Raw genomic sequence first — 18,872 nt, 5'->3', positions numbered from 1 at the left:
AGGCGGCCAACGATGGTGCTGGGTCCTATGCTGCTTCTGGGGGCGCCACCCCAAGGGTCTCTTCACAGGGCAGAGCCCGGATGCCCCCTCCCCTGCGCGGGGCCGAGCTGCTACCGGATAAACAGGCAGCGCTCTGGCGACCCATGGCACTTGACTGAAAGGTCCACGGGACACATCTCTACTGAGGAACCACACCCCTGGTGTCACTGCCATTTTGTCACTGGACGGCTGCCTCCTGGGCTGGCTACGTCCCCTGTGAGCGCCCTGCAACTCGTCTGCTCCAACGACACCAAGTTCAATACCAGCTTCATAATAAACAAATGCGATAAACCTGACTCACAAATAAGTAGAAACTAGTGATATACTGACTTGGTACTACATACGGGTGTGTTGGGGGGAAAGGGCCCTGCTGCTGCTGGTGCCAGCAGGTTTAAAATCCTTCCTGGCAGGCGCACAGCCCAGCACTGCGGCCGGAGGGTGCCTGGCTCTTCCAGCTGAGGTGACAGCAGGTTCCCAGCAGGAGGGCGGGCGGGGCCGGGGGGGACAGAGCTGCGTTGGGGCTGAGCTGCTTTAAGTTTGAGGAGCCAACACCAGCCTTCAGCTGAATACCGTCGGCAGGAATGGGAGGTTCTAGAAGGGTCTGGAGGACCTGGGGGGCCGTGACGGGACAGTAAGGGTGCAGACGGACAGCGGTGGGGGCGGCGGGCGCTGCCGCGGGGACACCTCAGTACCTTGCCGTGCACACGCATCCAGCGACAGTACAACGCGTGCTTACACAGGCGCGACGCGCGGCCCAGCTCGTCCTTGCCCGTCGTGGCGTTGATGACCTCGATGGCCGAGTCGCCGACTGTCCAGTTGACGCTGAAGTTGGGTGCCTTCCCTGGCTGCCGTGCTTCTGCGTTGCTGATGCCTGGAAGCGACAGACAGGGCGAGGTGACATGGAGTCCGCCGGCCGGGCAAGCCCCCCGCTCGGCCGGGAGGTGGGCAGACGTCCACGGAAGCCCAAACCGTGCGACTTCACAGCGCTCCCGAACTTGCTTAGGTGACAGAGCTGGGAGGCTGGCCGGCCTGTCACAGAGGGCAAGCCACTCCTGGGCCAGCTCAGGGCCTCAGCCACGCTGGGACTGCTCCTCAGTGCGTCACAGCTTGGAGCGCGGCCCCCCGGACCCCCGCCCACCCGCACAGCGACACCCACACACGAGACACGACCGATCCACATGGGCATTGCGTGTCCTCTGACCACATCCCAACAACTTTTGGGGCCAAGCGCTGGGTTCCTGGATTTTCACCCCGTCAAGGCCATGCTTCTCTCCGGTGTGCACAGCTCAGAGCCAGCTTGGCCGTGGTCGGCCCTGAGGAGGACGGGGGTCTGAGCCCCCGCTGAGCCTCGGCCTTCCTTCCCACCCTCTGTGGCCAACGCTGAGCTTCGTGCCCTGCAGTCCGGGCAGTGAGTCTGGGCTGACTCAGTCGTACCAGTGACCATGTCGGCGACGCTCTGCAGAGCTGAGCAGGGACAGACTTCACAGAAAACATGCTCAGTCGCCAGCAGGTCTGAGTCACGGAAATGAGGCCACTGCCAACTTCAGAGACGGTCTCCGTCCCACCCACTGCTCAGTCACCTGGGGACCCGACGCAGAGCCAGCAGGCTGTGCACGATAACGGTGCTCAGACGTCCCATGACCTGCCGTGTGCCAGCCGAGGCCTGGGAGCCAGTGGGGAGTCCAGCCCACGGGGGTGAGTTGAGACGTCCCAGCTCAATCAGCCAGGTAGGAAAAGGGCTGAAGTCGATCCACTTGGTTCTATCGAGGCCTCAGGATGAAACGTGGGTGTACTGAGCCCACCCATCCAATGCCACCTCACCTGGAAACAGCCCCCCAGACACGCTGAGAGCGTGTGTGCTCTGGGCGCCGGGCTAGTCAGGCGGACACAGGAGACCAAGCGCCACAGACGTCATCTTCTTCCAAGAAGACAGTTGGGGGGGGGGTGTTTGGGAGGGAGCAGGTGTGCTTGTTTACTGGTGTTTAAACCTTAGAGTTCTACCATTTTCATTACAACTACACGTGGGCCATTAACTACCTGAAAAAGTAAGACCTAATAGAACAAATACCTTTCTATATTTTAAGCTAAATGAAGTGTCATCTTTAGCAAAAATGGAGAAAATAAGGCAAAAAGAAAATAGCTAGCCCGGGCTTCCAATACTGACCACATGCTTTTTCTGGGGCAGAATGTCCCCCAATGGTCACAAGAGCGTAGTTCTCGAATTCCGCGGGGCCAGCACTCCACGGGGAGGGTGTCTTTCAGCGTCTCAAAGTGAGAAGTAGGGTAATGAGGTGTGGGAAGTGGGGGCAGCAGACGCCAAGGCCCGGCTGAGAGCCGGGTCGCAGAGTGTGTGCCAAGCCAGACGCTCAGAGCAAAAGCACGTACGCTGAGCTGGCCCAGCAGCGGCGGTACCAGGGGACCCTACGAGCTGGGCTTTCTTCTAACCCCCGCCTCCAGGTATTCTCTAAGGGCTCCTCACCCACGGAGCCACATGTGAGTAGTAATAGATACTCCTGGAAGAGAAACTGTTACTCATCTGTTACACAACCAGGAAAATGTCGAGTTCACAACTGCAGCTGAACGTGGCCTTTAGCTGCAAATGAACGGAGACCCTTGTAGGAGCTAAAGCAGAAGGAGCTGGTGTACAACCCCCAGGGGAGGGCGGCACAGGCCACCTGACCTCTAAGCCCCTCCGTGTCTGCGGAACCCCAGGGTCCCAAAAGCTGTGAAAAAACCTGCCACTTAAGCCAGAAGCAGAACATTTTTCAGACTTTCATTCTAATTTTTGCCAAAAAAGGCAAGCCCTGAGCCGAGGAGAGAAGTAACTGAAACCAGTCCAGTGGCCCGAGGGTCTGTTAGGACCAGGCAGCAGGGGTGTTTGTGGCCTCTGGGGTCCCCGGAGCTGGTCTCGGGGCCTTCCCGCCAGCTCCGCCGCACCCCTGCTCCTTCATTAATCCAAGACGGGTGCCAAGGGCTCTGCAGGAGGACGTCTGGCCGGATAAGACTTCCTTCTTGGATGAGACCCTAGGTTGTCAAAACGCAGCTGCTGGAAGGAGCCGCGTCTCTGGTCCAGGTGACGTGTGCGCTGCTGCCCACCTGGCTGGCAGGAGCCCCCACGTCATGCGGAAGCGGACTCACCCAGACCGCAATGCCCAAAACAACACGGGACAGGGTGCATTTAATCGAAAGTCCCCACCCGGCCGCCAACATGTCCCAGGTGACAGGAGAAGGGAATTCCAATTTTGAGAAATCCTCAAGGACATCATCAGTGCGACGGGTAACTGTACTTTACCATCACACACCCACATAGAGAACTTTAAGAAACAACAGTAAAGCACATACCACAGAACCTCGGGATCAGGAGGCACCGTGAGGTCACCACGTCCCCAGTAACGGGCACGCGGGACACTCAGTCCTCTCAGGAAACTCTTTTCTAAACAGTTCCAGCCACCAGTTTGGACGCAGAAGGAGAAGTGAAAGGCCAGACAGAGTGTTTTCCCAGGACAGAGAGGCGGGTCAAGCAGGGGGTGGGGGGGGGGGAATGTGAGCAGGTGTCTGTGACACACTTGAGGCGGGTCCTGGGGCCCTGGCCGACCCCGGACAACAACGCGTCCCACAGAGCAGAATACCGAAGGTATGGCCATGGCCGAGCATGGCAGACAAAAAGGACAGCGTGAAGCAGGAGGCCTGGGCTGTGACCTCCGGGGGGGCGGGGGGAGCAGACACAGAGCACAGGTCAGAGCGGAGAACCCAGACGGGCACGTGGGTAACGTAGAATGGACGGTCAGACGGCTGAGCGTGGGGAGAAAAGCAGCCCCAGCCCTGTGCTGGCTCTTGGGAATGGTCCCGATGTCAAGGGCAAGATCAGTTTAATGCCACCAGAGAGAAAACAAGAAGGGGGGTCCCTAGAAAGGAGAGAAAATTGAGGTGGCTGATTCCCGAAGACCATGGGGGTGGAAGATGACTCAGGCCCTGGAAGGCCTGGAGCCAGGGGACCACGGGCGGCAAGCCCGTGCCGGAGCATGGCAGAGCCAAGACGTGGAGACAGCTGTGGGCACGGCCCCAATCAGCCCAGGACGGCCAGCCCTGCCCTGTGCCCCATGTGGATGTGTTCCAGCAAAAGTAAAAGGCAATCTGAGTGTGGAATTAGAGAGGGGAGGCCCTGGGCACGGAACACGGCGATTAGAAACCAGGGGCCCTTGCACGTAAGCCTAAAAACTTAGATAACGTGGCTGAGGCCACATGAGAAAGGCTCTCAAACCCAGGATGACGCCATCGAAGTCTAGAAAAGTAGACTAGAAGGATGAGGGTGGGGAGAAAGTAGAGTAAAAACCAGCCTGAGCTTTTCGTTTGTCTCGGGCTGCGATCTTCATGAATACTGATTAAATCTTGTGCTGGTTTTGTTTTTAAAGTGCTTTAAATATATTTGTTTAAAATTAAGGGTAAAACATAGATAAGATTTAGAACTTTCAAACCACCAGTGTGGACAAAAAAGAGAAAAAGACAATGTAATTAATTCAGCAAAAGTAAAGAGAGGAAAACAAGGTACAATGGGCAGAAAACATGTGAGACGAGGGCAGGATGGTTCCGTGCGCTCTGTCTTGCCCCCTGGGTGTCGTTCTGCTCTAGGTCATGTGGCCTGGTTACTCCTGCCTGGGGCAGAACTGGGGCAGGGGAAAGGGGTCTCCTCACCATTCGGTGCCTGTTCTCGCCCGGAAAATAAGCTCTCAGCCTCACTCATACTTGTCTCCCCCCCACCCCCGAAAGCTTCACTCTCCTGAGCAGAGTCCGTGCGCTCAGCACTAGAAGCAGTGACGGGCTTTTCCCGGCAGGCAGCTTCCTGTCTCCCGCTGCTGTCCTGCCCCATCTTCCCCCAGATCCCCCACTCAGTCTGCATTCGTTAGGACTCGCTCCCCTTGTTAGGCCGCTTCTTTGCTACTGTTTTGTGAAAACGGTGGCAGTAAAGCCAGCACCGAGGGAGTCCCTCGCCAATGGCCCCAGAGCAGCCTCAGCATTGGGACAAGACCACCGGCCTCCCTTCTGGAGTTCGCCCCGCACCTGGATGGCACGCTGGGCCAGTCGAGAAACAGCCTCGGGGCCAAGGCATGTGCAACAAAAGCCGACTGTCCTGAAAGCTTCAGGCGCTGGGTCTGAAACTAACCTGGAGAGAAGACGGGAGAGGACACAGGCACCGTCTCCAAAACGCCCGGAGCGGGCACGCTGAGCGACACAAAGGCTCACGCTCACCACCAGGAGTCTCTCTCAGTAAAATATGTTTCTACGCTGAGCTGCAAACAAAGAGCTTCTCATTCTCCCCCTGGCAGCACTTTGGAAAGCAGCCCCTACACGCTGCCATTATGCCCATGTGATCTGCTTTGGGCTTTAGATAACCTCGTGTGAGCTGATAAGTCATCTGTGCTGCACTGTGTCCCTTCCCTCCTCAGGACAGCACATTCCCGGGGGCCTTCACACATCATTCCCTTTTTAACAGACACGATCTTGGTGATAAAATGCGATGAAAAACGTGCGCGCTGGGCATGGACTGTGGTAGGTACACACAGAACTGCATGCGCACGTCAGGACCGGGAGGGAACAAGCCCCGGGTCCTGGGAACACGTGTGTGACCGCCCAGCTCTACTGACACCAGCGCTCTGCCCTGCAGACCCTCCCGCTCAGTCCCCTTCATCTGTGGTGACAGTGGGTTCCCACAGCTGCCAGGCCAACCGCTGGGTCCGCGAAGGAAGGCACTGCCTGGCCCTGCCCTGCTGCGTCGTCCGTCCCCTGCCAACCCCATGGGACTGCGCTGGTCTGCAGGTGTCTTTGCTAAAGCTACCCGTTATACCGATTTAATGCTCTTCAAGGAAAAACAGCAGTGAAACACCACTGTCCCAAACAAAGCATTTGCCCAAAGTAAACCCAGTTTGCATTCCAGAACAGACTGTAATGCCCCTCTGACACTGTCCCATCAGCACTCGAGAGACATTCTGCTTCCTGCCACTTGAGCGGTGTCCCTGTGCTTCACAGAATTCTCACATGCTCGTGCACAGGGGTTAGGGTGGCAGGTGGTCTGTCCTAGTCACCAGGCAGAGGAAGAAAAACCCGAGTGCCACGCTGCCAGCGAGGCGTGGGCCCCAACCACACAGCAGGGCTTTAGGCTTTGGGGTTAGAGGAGCGTCTGGGTGGGGACAGGTGACTGAAGAGCAGGTTCTTGTGTTCTATTACTCACTTCCTATCTGACAAACACGCAGAGCACGCCAAATGTCTCCCTGGCAAATGCTGTTTTCCAGTATCGCTTTAGAGCCAGCCACGCACTTCATGTCCATGGGACACGATAAAAATAATTTGCCTTTTGTAGACGAGCTCCGCCGTCAGTATCCTGCAATGCTCCTTCAGCAAAACGGCCCCGCTCAGACTTCAGGTGTCAGACAGCACACAGGCGCTAACTAGCGACGTTTCTGAGCGTCCCCCATGTGACATGGATTTCACATACAGTGTTTTAAGTGACTGAATGTGAAAGACATGACAGCTGAAACTAAACAAAGTGCTCTTCCCTTACACGTGGGACACAGGACTACATGGGGAGAATTACTTCCCGACTCCTGACAAATTCATAAACGAACACACAACCAAACAATGATACTTCGTGTCTTCCACGGGAAGCTTAATGGATGTGGGTGCCACAATTTCAACTCATCCACTGTCAAGTTTCATCAGAATCTATGTTTCTTCCTTAAAAATTAATAGTTAAGGTTGGGGAGCTGTGAAATTTGACTTAAGATGACCTCTGCTTTTCTCCGTTTGTGCGTGGCCCACATGCTCCCAGAGCCCCATTTCCAGTGAAAGGCTTTGCTCCAGTCAGGGCCGCTGCCCGCCAAGCGCCACAGAACAGGCACGGCACACGCACACCAGTGGAACACACCCAGTCCAGGATTACAATTTAGTTCTGAGCTTCCACACGTAGTGAAATGACATTTTCAAAAGGATAAAAGTACCTTAACTGTGTCCTTTAAAAGGGTGAACTGAGAAGTTACGACCCTTGAATTCAAAAGCTCTCGTTCACTTTACTGTTATCCACTGACAATTCTATAAGAAAAACAACAAGCAAACCAGTAACAAAGGGCGTATAGGCAAGTGCAAGGCACCCCGACACACCCGCCCGTCCTGTCACACCCGACACACCCGCCCGTCCTGTCACACTTGACACACCCGCCCGTCCTGTCACACCCGACACACCCGCCCATCCTGTCACACCCGACACACCCGTCCGTCCTGCCCGTCCTGTCACACCCGACACACCCGCCCATCCTGTCACACCCGACACACCCGCCCGTCCTGTCACACTTGACACACCCACCCGTCCTGTCACACCCGACACACCCGCCCGTCCTGTCACACCTGACACACCCACCCATCCTGTCACACCCACCCATCCTGTCACACCCGACACACCTGCCGATCCTGTCACACCTGACACACCCGCCCGTCCTGTCACACCCGCCCGTCCTGTCACACCCAACATACCTGCCCGTCCTGTCACACCTGACACACCCTCCTGTCCTGTCACACCCGAAATACCCGCCCGTCCTGGCCCGTCCTGTCACACCCAACACACCCACCCGTCCTGTCACACCCGACCGTCCTGGCCCATCCTGTCACACCTGACACACCCGCCCGTCCTGTCACACCCGAAATACCCGCCCGTCCTGGCCCGTCCTGTCACACCCGACACACCCGCTCATCCTGGCCCATCCTGTCACCTTCCTGACACACCCACCCATCCTGGCCCATCCTGTCACACCCAAAACACCCACCCGTCCTGTCACACCCAACACACCTGCCCGTCCTGTCACACCCGACCGTCCTGGCCCATCCTGTCACACCTGACACACCCGCCCGTCCTGTCACACCTGACACACCCGCCTGTCCTGTCACACCCGAAACACCCGCCCGTCCTGGCCCGTCCTGTCACACCCGACACACCCGCTCATCCTGGCCCATCCTGTCACACCCAACACACCCACCCGTCCTGTCACACCCAACACACCTGCCCGTCCTGTCACACCCGACCGTCCTGGCCCATCCTGTCACACCCGACACACCCGCCCGTCCTGTCACACCCGCCCGTCCTGTCACACCCGACACCCCCCACCCCGTCCTGTCACACCCGACACACCCGCCTGTCCTGTCACACCCGACACCCCCCGTCCTGTCACACCCGACACACCCACCCGTCCTGTCACACCCAACACACCTGCCCGTCCTGTCACACCCGACCGTCCTGGCCCATCCTGTCACACCCGACACACCCGCCCGTCCTGTCACACCCGCCCGTCCTGTCACACCCGACACCCCCCACCCCGTCCTGTCACACCCGACACACCCGCCTGTCCTGTCACACCCGACACCCCCCGTCCTGTCACACCCGACACACCCACCCGTCCTGTCACACCCGACACACCCGCCCGTCCTGTCACACCCGCCCGTCCTGTCACACCCGACACCCCCCCCGTCCTGTCACACCCGACACACCCGCCCGTCCTGTCACACCCGACACACCCACCCGTCCTGTCACACCTGACACACCCGCCTGTCCTGTCACACCCGACACACCCGCCCGTCCTGTCACACCCGACACACCCCCCCCCCGTCCTGTCACACCCGACACACCCGCCCGTCCTGTCACACCCGACACACCCGCCCGTCCTGGCCCATCCTGTCACCTTCCTGACACACCTGCTCATCCTGGCCCATCCTGCCACACCTGACGCACCCGCCTGTCCTGGCCCATCCTGTCACATCTGACACACCCGCCCATCCTGGCCCATCCTGTCACCTTCCCGACACACCTGCTCATCCTGGACCGTCCTGTCACACCCGACACACTCGCCTGTCCTGGCCCATCCTGTCACCGCCCTGCGGTTTCGTCAGGAGTGATGGTTTTCATTCTAAGAGAGAGCCTGCGATGGACCCCGTAATGGCCTCAGAGGCCCACTAGAGCAGCCCAGGCTGTCCTGGGAAGCGCTGCCCCACAAAGCAGGTCCCTATGGTGCCTATACGTGTACAGCATGCACATTGCGAAACATGGGTAAGTAACAGGTGACACGGGCACACAGATACTTGCCGCTGAGCAGAGGCTTGTTGAGGATGTACAGCGGGGGCAGGTCTTCTATGTTGGCGATCCGCTGGTACACGGCTCTGGACAGGTGGTCCCCGTGGTACAGGCTGCCCAGGATAATGCTTGAGAAGTAGACGGGCTCCACAAAGATGCTGAGCAAGGAGCCCTGGACACCCACCACGTTCCACCTGCAGGCAGACGACACACTCAGCGGAGGGTGCAGCGCGCTCACGCCCGCGGTGCAGAGCGTCGGCCAACTTCAAGGTAGCAGCTGAAGACCGACTCAGCAACTTAGAATTTGAAAGAGAAAAATCTTCGTAAACTGGTTTTAGGCTGTGGAACGACGTATGCCACGGTGACACACTGACTGCAGACTAGTTCTAACCAGGTGTCTGTGAGCCCCATTTCTTGAGAGGAAATCAAAGAGGAAAGTAAACATTTTATTATTTCCAATAAGAGGGGTCGCTCTGAAAGGGTCCTTGAAAACACCAAACTGTTACTTCCTTGGGGACAGCTCGGAGTCAGGCTGTTTAACACACGGAGGCAAGTCAGTCCGCCTATCACCTGCCTGCAGGGGACAGCAGCAGGGCCACTGCTGGAACGGCACTGGGAGAGGGAGGTGGGCAGTGACCACATGGCATCACACCCATCATGCACGTCACCGACAATCCAGGTGTCCCTCTGGGCTCAGATGCACACGCCATCTCACAAACACACCCCTGCCTTGTCTGAGCCCCGTGCAGAGAAACAACTGGCAGCTGGGGGGTCCACATGCCAGCACCTCAGTGCTGGGCACGAAGTCCATGGGGGCAGAGCCCACCCAGCCCACATGTCCCTGGAGCCCGCGAGCCGTGTGGATGGGGACACCAGTGAAGAAGCACATGCCTGACCAAGAACTAGGAGCTGAGGGACTGCAGGTTCCACGAAAATGCAGAGGGCGCCGACTCCTGGGAAGGTGCCCAGAGGGGCTGTGAGGTGAAAGGCGGGAGCCCAGCCCAGTGTCAGGAGGGGGACGCGAGGGTGAGCGCAGGGACAGGCCCGGGGAGTGGCGGGGCCAGGCAGCCAGGAGCAGCCGGGGTCACTGCAGGGCAGCAGGGAGCGACCGAAGGGCTCTGGGCACGGTGGTGGCACTGCTTCATTTACTGGACGTGATCTGCATGCAGGGTAGGGAAGGGGCGACGGGGCGGACAGGGGCCCCCTCAGCAGTGGCCCGGTCAGAAGTGAGGCTGCTGTCGGCAACATTAGAGCTGCCCTCCGTCTCGCCCTCCCCAAGTCCACTCTCAGGGCGCAGCCACCAGCTCTGGGGCGTCTCAGCCTCAGGAAGGCAGGAGGCACCGTCGAGTGGTCAGGGCTGGAATCAGGCAGCGGCGCAGGCAAATGGCGTCTGCACGAGCCCTGCCCCAAGTCCTGGCCCATGCAGCGCCTGGCTCTGCGGCTCAGGCCACTCAGGCCAAACCGGCCGAGTCCTGCTCGCCTCCTCGCTCCGTCCCAGGCCAGCGGCCAGCAAGCCTGTGAGACCCCGTTTCAGAACAGATCCAGGGGCTGCAGCCGCTCCTGGAACACACGTCAGGCCTCCTGCCCGCTTCACCCTCTCGTTTGTGGTGACTACAGCTCCCACCCCAGCACCCATCCCCGGCAGCGGCCACCTGACCCTGTGAAAACAGGCCCGAGAAGGTCACTCCTTTGCGCAGCCCCCCACAACACTCCGTGTTCTCATTCCAACAGTGGCCAGCCCAGCTGTCTGACCTGATCTGGCTTCCTCCTCCATCCTTCCCTCCCAAAGGCACCTCCCAGGCTCCCTGCTCTCCCAAAACAGCCACTACCCTCAGACCCTTCAGCCCGAACATGGTCCCTGGACAGCCCCTGACCACCGTCCCCTCATTTCTCTCTGCAGAAAGCCCCTCTTGGTGACCCATCGCTAACTTCCTGCATTTCTTAGGGCTCTAGTTTTTATCACCTGTGCCCCCAGCCACCCCCAGTCCTAAGCTCCACAGGAGAGGGGCTCATCATTTTACTCACTGGTCTGTCCCAGCACTTACAGTGCACACCTGCCACATACAGGCCAGTAAACATGGCCTGGGCAGACAAACCCTCCGATTCCTACGAAACCCTCTGAAACATTAAAACACAGATTTTCCTACCTTACACAGAAAAGCATGAAAGGATCCAATGCTCACGAAACCACAGGGCACCCTTTCTATATAAATTGAGAAGCGTGTGTGTGGATTTAGGCCATCTTTAAGCTGAATTCATCCTCTGGGGCCAACTTTAAAACAGTGATCTTGCAGAAACCTCCATTTGTTACGAGTCATTAATTTGGAACACAAGCTCCATCAGCTTCTGCCTGCTCCGCGCAGCCCCGGGTGGGAAGTGGGGTGCACAGCACACCGCTGCTGACAGGCTCCCCACCGAGACTACGGAGAACAGGAGGACCGCTGCACCCGGAGCAAAAAGGCGCAGTGACGGCCCAGGGGTGTGCACTGATGCTGCCAGGCTCTAGACCACCAAACGTCCCCAGGTAAAGCTCTGCAAAGATGGGAAACTGGGCATAGATGGGTGCCTGCCACGTGTCGCCCCCAGCTCCCTGCCGGCCCCACTGTGGAGGAGGGTGTAGGGTCCATAGCAGTTTGCCGGTGACAGGTGCTCGGGTGACACTGGGAGAAGCACTTAGGTGGTAAGGAAGGTGGTCCAGCCGTGCTCGCCGCCAGCAGGCCTTAGGTCCTCTTCCTGACCTCGTTTCTTGGAGCACAAGGTTACGGGGTTCGGAGTGCGGTCACACTGGTCTGTGCCCGGGTCTGTCAAGCGCGCAGCTCTGAGTGGCTGAGTGGGTGGCCAGACAGCGGCCAGAGCAGTCACAGGAGGGACAACTGGCCCAGGACTGTCACGTCCTGTTCAGTGACTGCCAGCTCCCTCATGGTCGTCCCTGCTTCCAACTTGCGATCACACACACACAGCCTGGCGTGCCCCCCACCAAGTGGAGAGCACCCCACTTCTGGCAAGCTGACCCACAGCCTCCACAGGGGCTCACCTGAACCCGTCCCACGAGAGCTGCCCTCTCGGGGCCTGTGCACACAGAGGGGGGACCCCTGCTTCAGCAGCTCCGAGGAAGCAAGCTGCCTGCCCTCAGGGGTGCCCCCTGCCTCCTCCCCCAGCTCCATGCAGCCCCGAGCACAGGGGCGCTAGCTGCAGTCACCTCACTCTTGTTGCAGAGCCCCCTGTATCCGTGGCGAGGGGTGGGGTCATGCACAGCGCCTGGTGACCCCAGCAGCAGCACTGTACCGCCCGCCCCACCCCCGCCCTCAGGCCCGGGTATGTGGCACACAGCTCTGTCCCTCTGGAAGACACACAGGCCATGTCATCCAGCAGCAGCTGCCCACTAGCCTCTCCTCCGGGATGGCTACTTAGGAAGCTCTTCATTTCATACTGTTGGGCCAGGACAGGCCTGGACTACGGCCAGCGGGCAGCTTCCTGGCTGCCAGGCCAGTGCTGCTTCTGGGCCAAGCTGTCCTGGTGCAATATTGAATATTAAGCCCCTTTCAACCACACCTGAGTTTATGCAAATGAGGTCACTCTGGGTGGATGGGGGCTAGTCACCAGGGAAACTCACAGGTGACTAGAGGGGGAATTTCTAGCCCCCCCACTTCCGAGAAGGGGAGAAGAATTGGGGACTAAATTAATCTCCAATGACCAAAGATTTAATCCGTTGTGGCCACATGACGGAAATCTGCATAAAGCCCACCATCCGCGGGGCGCCTCTCCCACGGGGTTGTTCTGAGTTGTGTTCTTTACAGTCAACTGGTAAATGAAGCAAAGTGTTCCCGGAGTTCTGCGAGCTGTCGTAGCCTGTTACTGAACCCGAGGGGGGCCGAGAGAACCCCCAATTTGCAGCCAGGTCAGGGAGAAGGGTGGGTACCTGGGCAGCCGATACCGGAGCCCGTGGGGCTGCGTTGGCTCCGGGCGCGTCACAACCGCGGTGACTCGTGGGGCTGAAGCTGCGTGGTGTGGCGCCCACGTGCCTGGTGTCAGAGGGGCCGGCAGTGGCCGCTGCCCCACGCTGTCCCTTCTAGGACCATTCCTTGCTCCTGCCTCCTGGCTTTTCTTTGCTTTGTCCTTGCAATGATGTGTCATCCGCAAACAGTGACAGACACAGATCGAGGGATGACACCTGTGGGTTTTGACTCATAATTACGTGCATGTGTGAGACCCCCATTTCAGACGAGGTGGAACATGCCTGTCACTCCAGGCCACGCCTCCCGGCCACGCCCCCGGCCACGCCCCCGGCCACGCCTCCGGGCCACGCCTCCGGGCCACGCCCCTGCACGCCAGCTGTGCGGTTCCCTTTGTCATCTGGGTGCTCGCTGGGGGTTGGTGTTAGGGGTCAGGATCTCTTCCCCGTGTGGGGTTTTCCTTTCCACTATATGGGCATTTGGCAAGTACGTTTTAAATTTTCAATTTAGTCAAATGTATTCCTGTTGTTTAAATAACTTGGGCTTCCCATGCCTTGAGGACCCTGCTGAACCGGAAGCCGTAAAAACTGCCGGGCGCTGTCCAGGGCCAGGGCCTGACTGTCAGGAACGTGCTCCTCGCGCTGCGCAGCGGCCTCGCCTTTCTTTGCCCGTCGTGCCAGGACTGTCTGTCCACCGTTCATCTCCTCCCAGCCCCACGCGTAGCAGAGACTGCGGCCGCCTGTGTCCCCCCGACCTCCAGACCGAGGGCCTCGGTCCCCTATTCCAGGTGGCACGGGCGAGTGGGCCGGGGGCATGCCCACGGGGCCCCCCCTGTGCTCCAGCCTCTGCTGGGGATCAGACCGGATGCTCGGGGCCTGCCTGTGCCCAGGGCTGGGGACCCTGCACGGAGAAGGTGCCAGGAAGACGGGACCCGGCCTCTGCACAACTTGCTGTGAACGGAATTTTCTGACACAGAGAAGTAAACTTCCATCCAGTCTGTAGGCGACCCTCGTGCTCAGGGGGCGTCATGTGTCCACGGGTCTCCTTCCAGACAATGTGCCACTTGCCTCTGCCAGTCACACTCAGGTTATATCGTTCCTTTTCCATCTGAGGGTTGGCATAAGACGTTCAAGTGCTATGAAAAACGACGAGGTTTCGATTACAACTGCATTCAAGTTACAGATTTGGAGGAACTGACTGAACTATTAAGAATACGTGACTGGGTTTGGTTTGAACTTGGCTCCGGTCATGTAAGTGTGGTTCTGCGTGTTCTATAACAGGCCGGCTTGTCATTCTGTTTCCTTTACTGTCCTTGTCTGGTTTGGGGGAAAAGGTGTTATAAGCCCAGAACAGGAGCTGGGGAGACTAGCTTTGTAATGTCCAGAAAACATGATATAAAAACTGGCCCCCCAATGACGTGGAGACTCATGTCAAACCCATCTGGGAGAGCACTTTCCTCTTTCTCTACAGCTGTCTCCTTTCTTTGATTTCCTTCAATCCTTTCTTTCCTGAAGGTGACTGGTTTAATTTTTTAAAGGGCTATAATTCTATTCAAAATTTCTACCTATGCCTAAGTCAATTTTAGGAAAGTACACTTTTCCAGAATATTTTTAATTTCATCTCAGCTTTGAACACTGGTAAGGACCGGCCACCACCGTCATTAGAATGACCCACAGCGTAGGTTTTAGGTTAGTCTCTGCCGGGCCCCTCACTCCCCTCTTCATTTCCAACACACTTCGGCCGTGCCTTCCACCTTTGCTCGTGGTCAGACCTGCCAGAGTTCTGTCCATTTTATTCTCCTTTTCAAAGACCTGACACTGGGTAGATTCACTACTCGCTGTGAATCTTCATTTCCTTCCTTCTCCTTAGCTGGGTTTGTTGTGCTGTTCTCTTTCTAACCCACTGGCTGTGGTGCTTTTGTCATCTCCTTATGGTCATTTCGTAATCCCCACTGCAGTCTCTCCTTCTGTGCGTCCCCGAGGTTCAGGTGACATGCAGTGTACCGCACACATTAAAGCACACAACTGGACAATTCTGACACACATACCCAGGAGACCATTACCCCAAAGTGTCCTCACCCCTTGTTCCATTCCTTCCTTACTGCCCCTTCTTACTCTGGCCCCACCCTGGGCTACCATTGAGCTGCTTTTCTGTAGATTTGTTTGCATTTTCCAGGAATTTACATAAACGGAACCACACAAGGAATGTGTTTTTGGCCTGGGTGCTTTCGGTCGTCGTAAGTATGAGTGTTCTGAGACTTGCCCACGTTGTATGCGTCACTGTTCATTCTTTTCCTTCTTTCCTGAGCGCCGCTAGCCACTTGTTCATCCCGCACTACTCAGGGCCTGGACTACACCCAGTGTTTCACGTTACAAAGAGGTTGGGTACATAGCGCTACACATGTGTCAAAATCCACAGAAGAACCCCACCAAGAGTGACCCTGATGTAAACTAAAGGTTTGGGGGGATGATGGGTCACTGTAGGTTCATCAGGTGTAACAAGTGCCCCGTCTGGTGGGGGTGCTGACAAGTGTGTGGGGGAGGGGTACATGGGAGTCTCTGAACCTTTGTCATAATTTTGTTATAAATCTAAAACTGTTCATAAAAATATCTTAAAAATGACTAAGATGGTAAATTTTATATTGTTTTTTACAATTTAAAAAATTCAATAGTTTTATCTACACTAGCAATAATTAATTATACAGAATATAGAGCAGATAAGATAATTATCACAGTAACACAGAAAGTACAAAGTTCTAGGAATTCATATGTCAAAAATTGCCTAACATGATATTCACGGATGGACAGATTTAACTTTATGTCAATTCTTTCCATTTCAATCCATAGTTTCAATGCAATTCCATATCAAATCTCAGGAAGACACTTGGAGACACGTGACAAGCTGATTATAAAATATGCACAGAAGAACAAAGGTTCATAAAAAGCTACCAAAAGTTTGGAAAAAAGAATAAAGAATGTCAATCGTATCCAACCAGACCTTCAAACACATTAAAATGTCAGAATAATAAATACCACAAAATTTGACAACTCCAGCTACCTATAGGCCGATACAGAATCGGGAGTGTAGAAACAGAACCATCGTCGTAAGGGAGCTGCGCATACAACAGAGGTGCCCTCACAGATCAGTGAGGGAATGGAGATTACTCAATGGATGGCACAGGGAAAACTGACTCACTATATCACAATAAGAAAGCTAATTCTTATTTACGATACAAATGTATTCCAGGCTTAGATGTGAAAGTAAAATCATAAAGGTTTTAGAAAAACGTATAGGAGAATCTTTTTATGCCATTAATCTGAGGAGGAATTTCTTAAATAAGCTCCTGAAAGAACAGATCGCAGGGTGACAAATTAATGGATAAATTTACATCAAAATTAGGGGTTTCTATTTAATAAAAGTTGGTATAAAGTTAAGACACGGGCTTGGACTTGGAGAAGACACCAAATCATCTCAAACCATTAAGGATTACAATGTAAACTATATATGGAACTTGTGTACATCCAGATGGGAAAGGTTTGAGGTCCAAAGACAAGTAAGTGGAAAGGACACAAATGGGTGATTCAAAGGGGCCAGATAGGTGGCTGAAATGCTGGACATTCCTGGTGAGAAGAGAAACGTCCACTAAAACCACAAGACAGCTGTTTAAAAATGTGGGGCACTAACCTCGTGCGCTGTTGGTATGAGTGTAGCTGGTGTGACCGTCTGGGTGCATGTGATGGGATTCTGTGAAGTCCCACACGCGTGTGACTCCTGGACAGCAAAGGCCCATCGTGACCTGTGTTTATGGGAGTTCAAGGCCGCCCTGCAGAGGGAGTTGGAGGAAGTCCAAGTTTCCCTTGTTAGGGAACGGACTGTGCATGGCCAGGACTATGAAGTAGTGGTCATCAGCAGCTGCCGTTACAGCGTCAGGGACAGTCCCCAAACCCGGGGCTGAATGAAAATACAAGATACGAATGGGATTGAAAGACAATACCATTCCTGTAAATTATCCACACACACACACACCCCAAAGTGACGCCACTGTGTAGTTCTCAAGGACACACACATGCGCGCACACACACACACACACGAAAGCACACGGGAGGTGGGTGCGAAGGCCACGTAATACGCAGACACATCTTGGAGGCACCTGCGCTGGGGGGTCAGGGAGGGAGGGTGGCCCACAGTGCAGGATGAGTGCGGCTCCATCCTGAGATTCCCTGACAAGACGCATTAGAGAAAATCAACACGGCTCAAGCCCAACTGAGAAGACGTGCAGGCACATCAGCTCTGAGGCTGTGGGAAGGGCCGTCGGGGTCATTGGCCACGGCCACGGGGAGCTCTGGAGACAGAGGACGTGTTCCATTTTACGCGCCTTTCTACCATCTGCTCATTCCTTGTTCTCAATAAACATCTGTTAAAGGATAAAGGTCTGCTGCCCTGAGACCAGTGTCTGAAGAAACTGGGCTTCGTACAACCTGAGTGGGACGCAGGCTTCTGAAACAGTAACCCTTCTCAGGGACGCGCCCAGCCTCGCCCTGCCACCCTGGGTGCTCTGTGCTCGGGGTACCACACAACGCCAGTGACGGTGTCACATGATTTCTAAAATGTAAATACCAGTTACCCAAAATGTTAACTGAATGGTGAGCAGGATCATTTGAGAGGTATCTACAACGAATGAGGAAACTGTTTTCTCTGGCAGCAAATTGCTTTAAAATGTCACAGTGAAACACATCAGTTCACCCCAGAAGCCCACATATGAAAACAGTAATAAGCACTGAGATGCTTGTTCTAAAGGGCTGCAGTGGGAGGCTCAGAGCCTCCTGGGGAAAGGCCCACCTTTGTCCCCTGGCGGGGGCCCTGCAGCCCCTTTCTAGAGCCTTAGTCCTTCAAAGAATGCGGCGGGGGGGGGGGGGGGGAGTACCTGGAGTGAGGAATGGGGACAAAACCCAGCTAGTTTGAAAAGCAGCAGGAGTGACTGGGCGGCGAGGGGGCTGGCCCGCAGGGTGACTGGCAGGGTGAGGGGGCGGTGGCAGGGCCTTACCGTGCCATCTTGTCGCTGCAGGACATGGTGAGCAGCCTCTCGCCCTGCAGCACCCCGTCCCACGTCTGGATACTCGCATTGGAGCGCACCGGGATCGTCCCCTCACCAGATTCTATTTTTGTCCGCAGCTGACCTCTGGCTTTCCGATTTGGATGTCTGTCTGCTGGTTCTGAGAGAGAAGAACAGAGGTGGATGTAGGCAATCATCCATCTCATTCACTGAGAAGCACATCTAACAACACCCTATAAATTTAAAACACACTTTATGTCCACATGTGCCATGTTTATTTCATACCTATAAGTTATATGTACAGTTTAACATAAAATTGGTCAGGAAAGCTATAATACAAACCAAAGTCACGAAAGTGATCTCCTTACGTGTTGGGGACATAAATCATTTTAACCAAAATGATTTACTTCTATCATTAAAACTGAGCTGAAGCAAATAGGACAAAATGCTAACATTTGCTAATTCTAGGTGATGGATATTTGACTGTTGGTTATATTTTTTCCTGTGTTTTTTAATTTTCAAAAAGAAATCTATAAGGATGCAGAAATAAGCCCAGAGGAAGCACATGCAAACATCATATGAACACGGGTGCTTTAAATTTTCTTTCTTATATTGTAAAAATATTTAGCAATTTTCCACAATGGGTGTGTATTGCTTTTATAATCAAGAAAATTAATACACAAATATACGGTGATGGAAGGAGAACTGACTCTGGGTG

At 55.4% G+C, this 18,872-nt stretch overlaps 1 protein-coding gene across 7 annotated transcripts in view; it reads right to left on the bottom strand.

The window, feature by feature from the left end:
• Positions 1 to 18,872, bottom strand: part of ADARB1 (adenosine deaminase RNA specific B1) — a 115,438-nt gene that overhangs the window by 3,541 nt on the left and 93,025 nt on the right. For 3 of the 7 annotated variants that reach the window (XM_081063505.1, XM_081063507.1, XM_081063506.1), the window contains 3 exons: positions 18,146 to 18,314; positions 9,161 to 9,342; positions 732 to 910 (listed from right to left, as the gene is read on the bottom strand). In XM_081063505.1, coding sequence (XP_080919631.1) covers positions 732 to 910; positions 9,161 to 9,342; positions 18,146 to 18,314 — 530 coding nt within the window. Of the gene's footprint in view, positions 1 to 731; positions 911 to 9,160; positions 9,343 to 16,749; positions 16,925 to 18,145; positions 18,315 to 18,872 lie in introns of those variants that run through there. The other 4 variants (XM_081063502.1, XM_081063503.1, XM_081063504.1 and 1 more) reach the window with 2 other exon arrangements.

Source organism: Rhinolophus hipposideros (assembly GCF_964194185.1).
Source record: "Rhinolophus hipposideros genome assembly, chromosome: 2".
Taxonomy (NCBI): domain Eukaryota; kingdom Metazoa; phylum Chordata; class Mammalia; order Chiroptera; family Rhinolophidae; genus Rhinolophus; species Rhinolophus hipposideros.
Note: the sequence above shows the minus strand (reverse complement) of the source record. Positions and strands in the feature narration are given on the sequence as shown.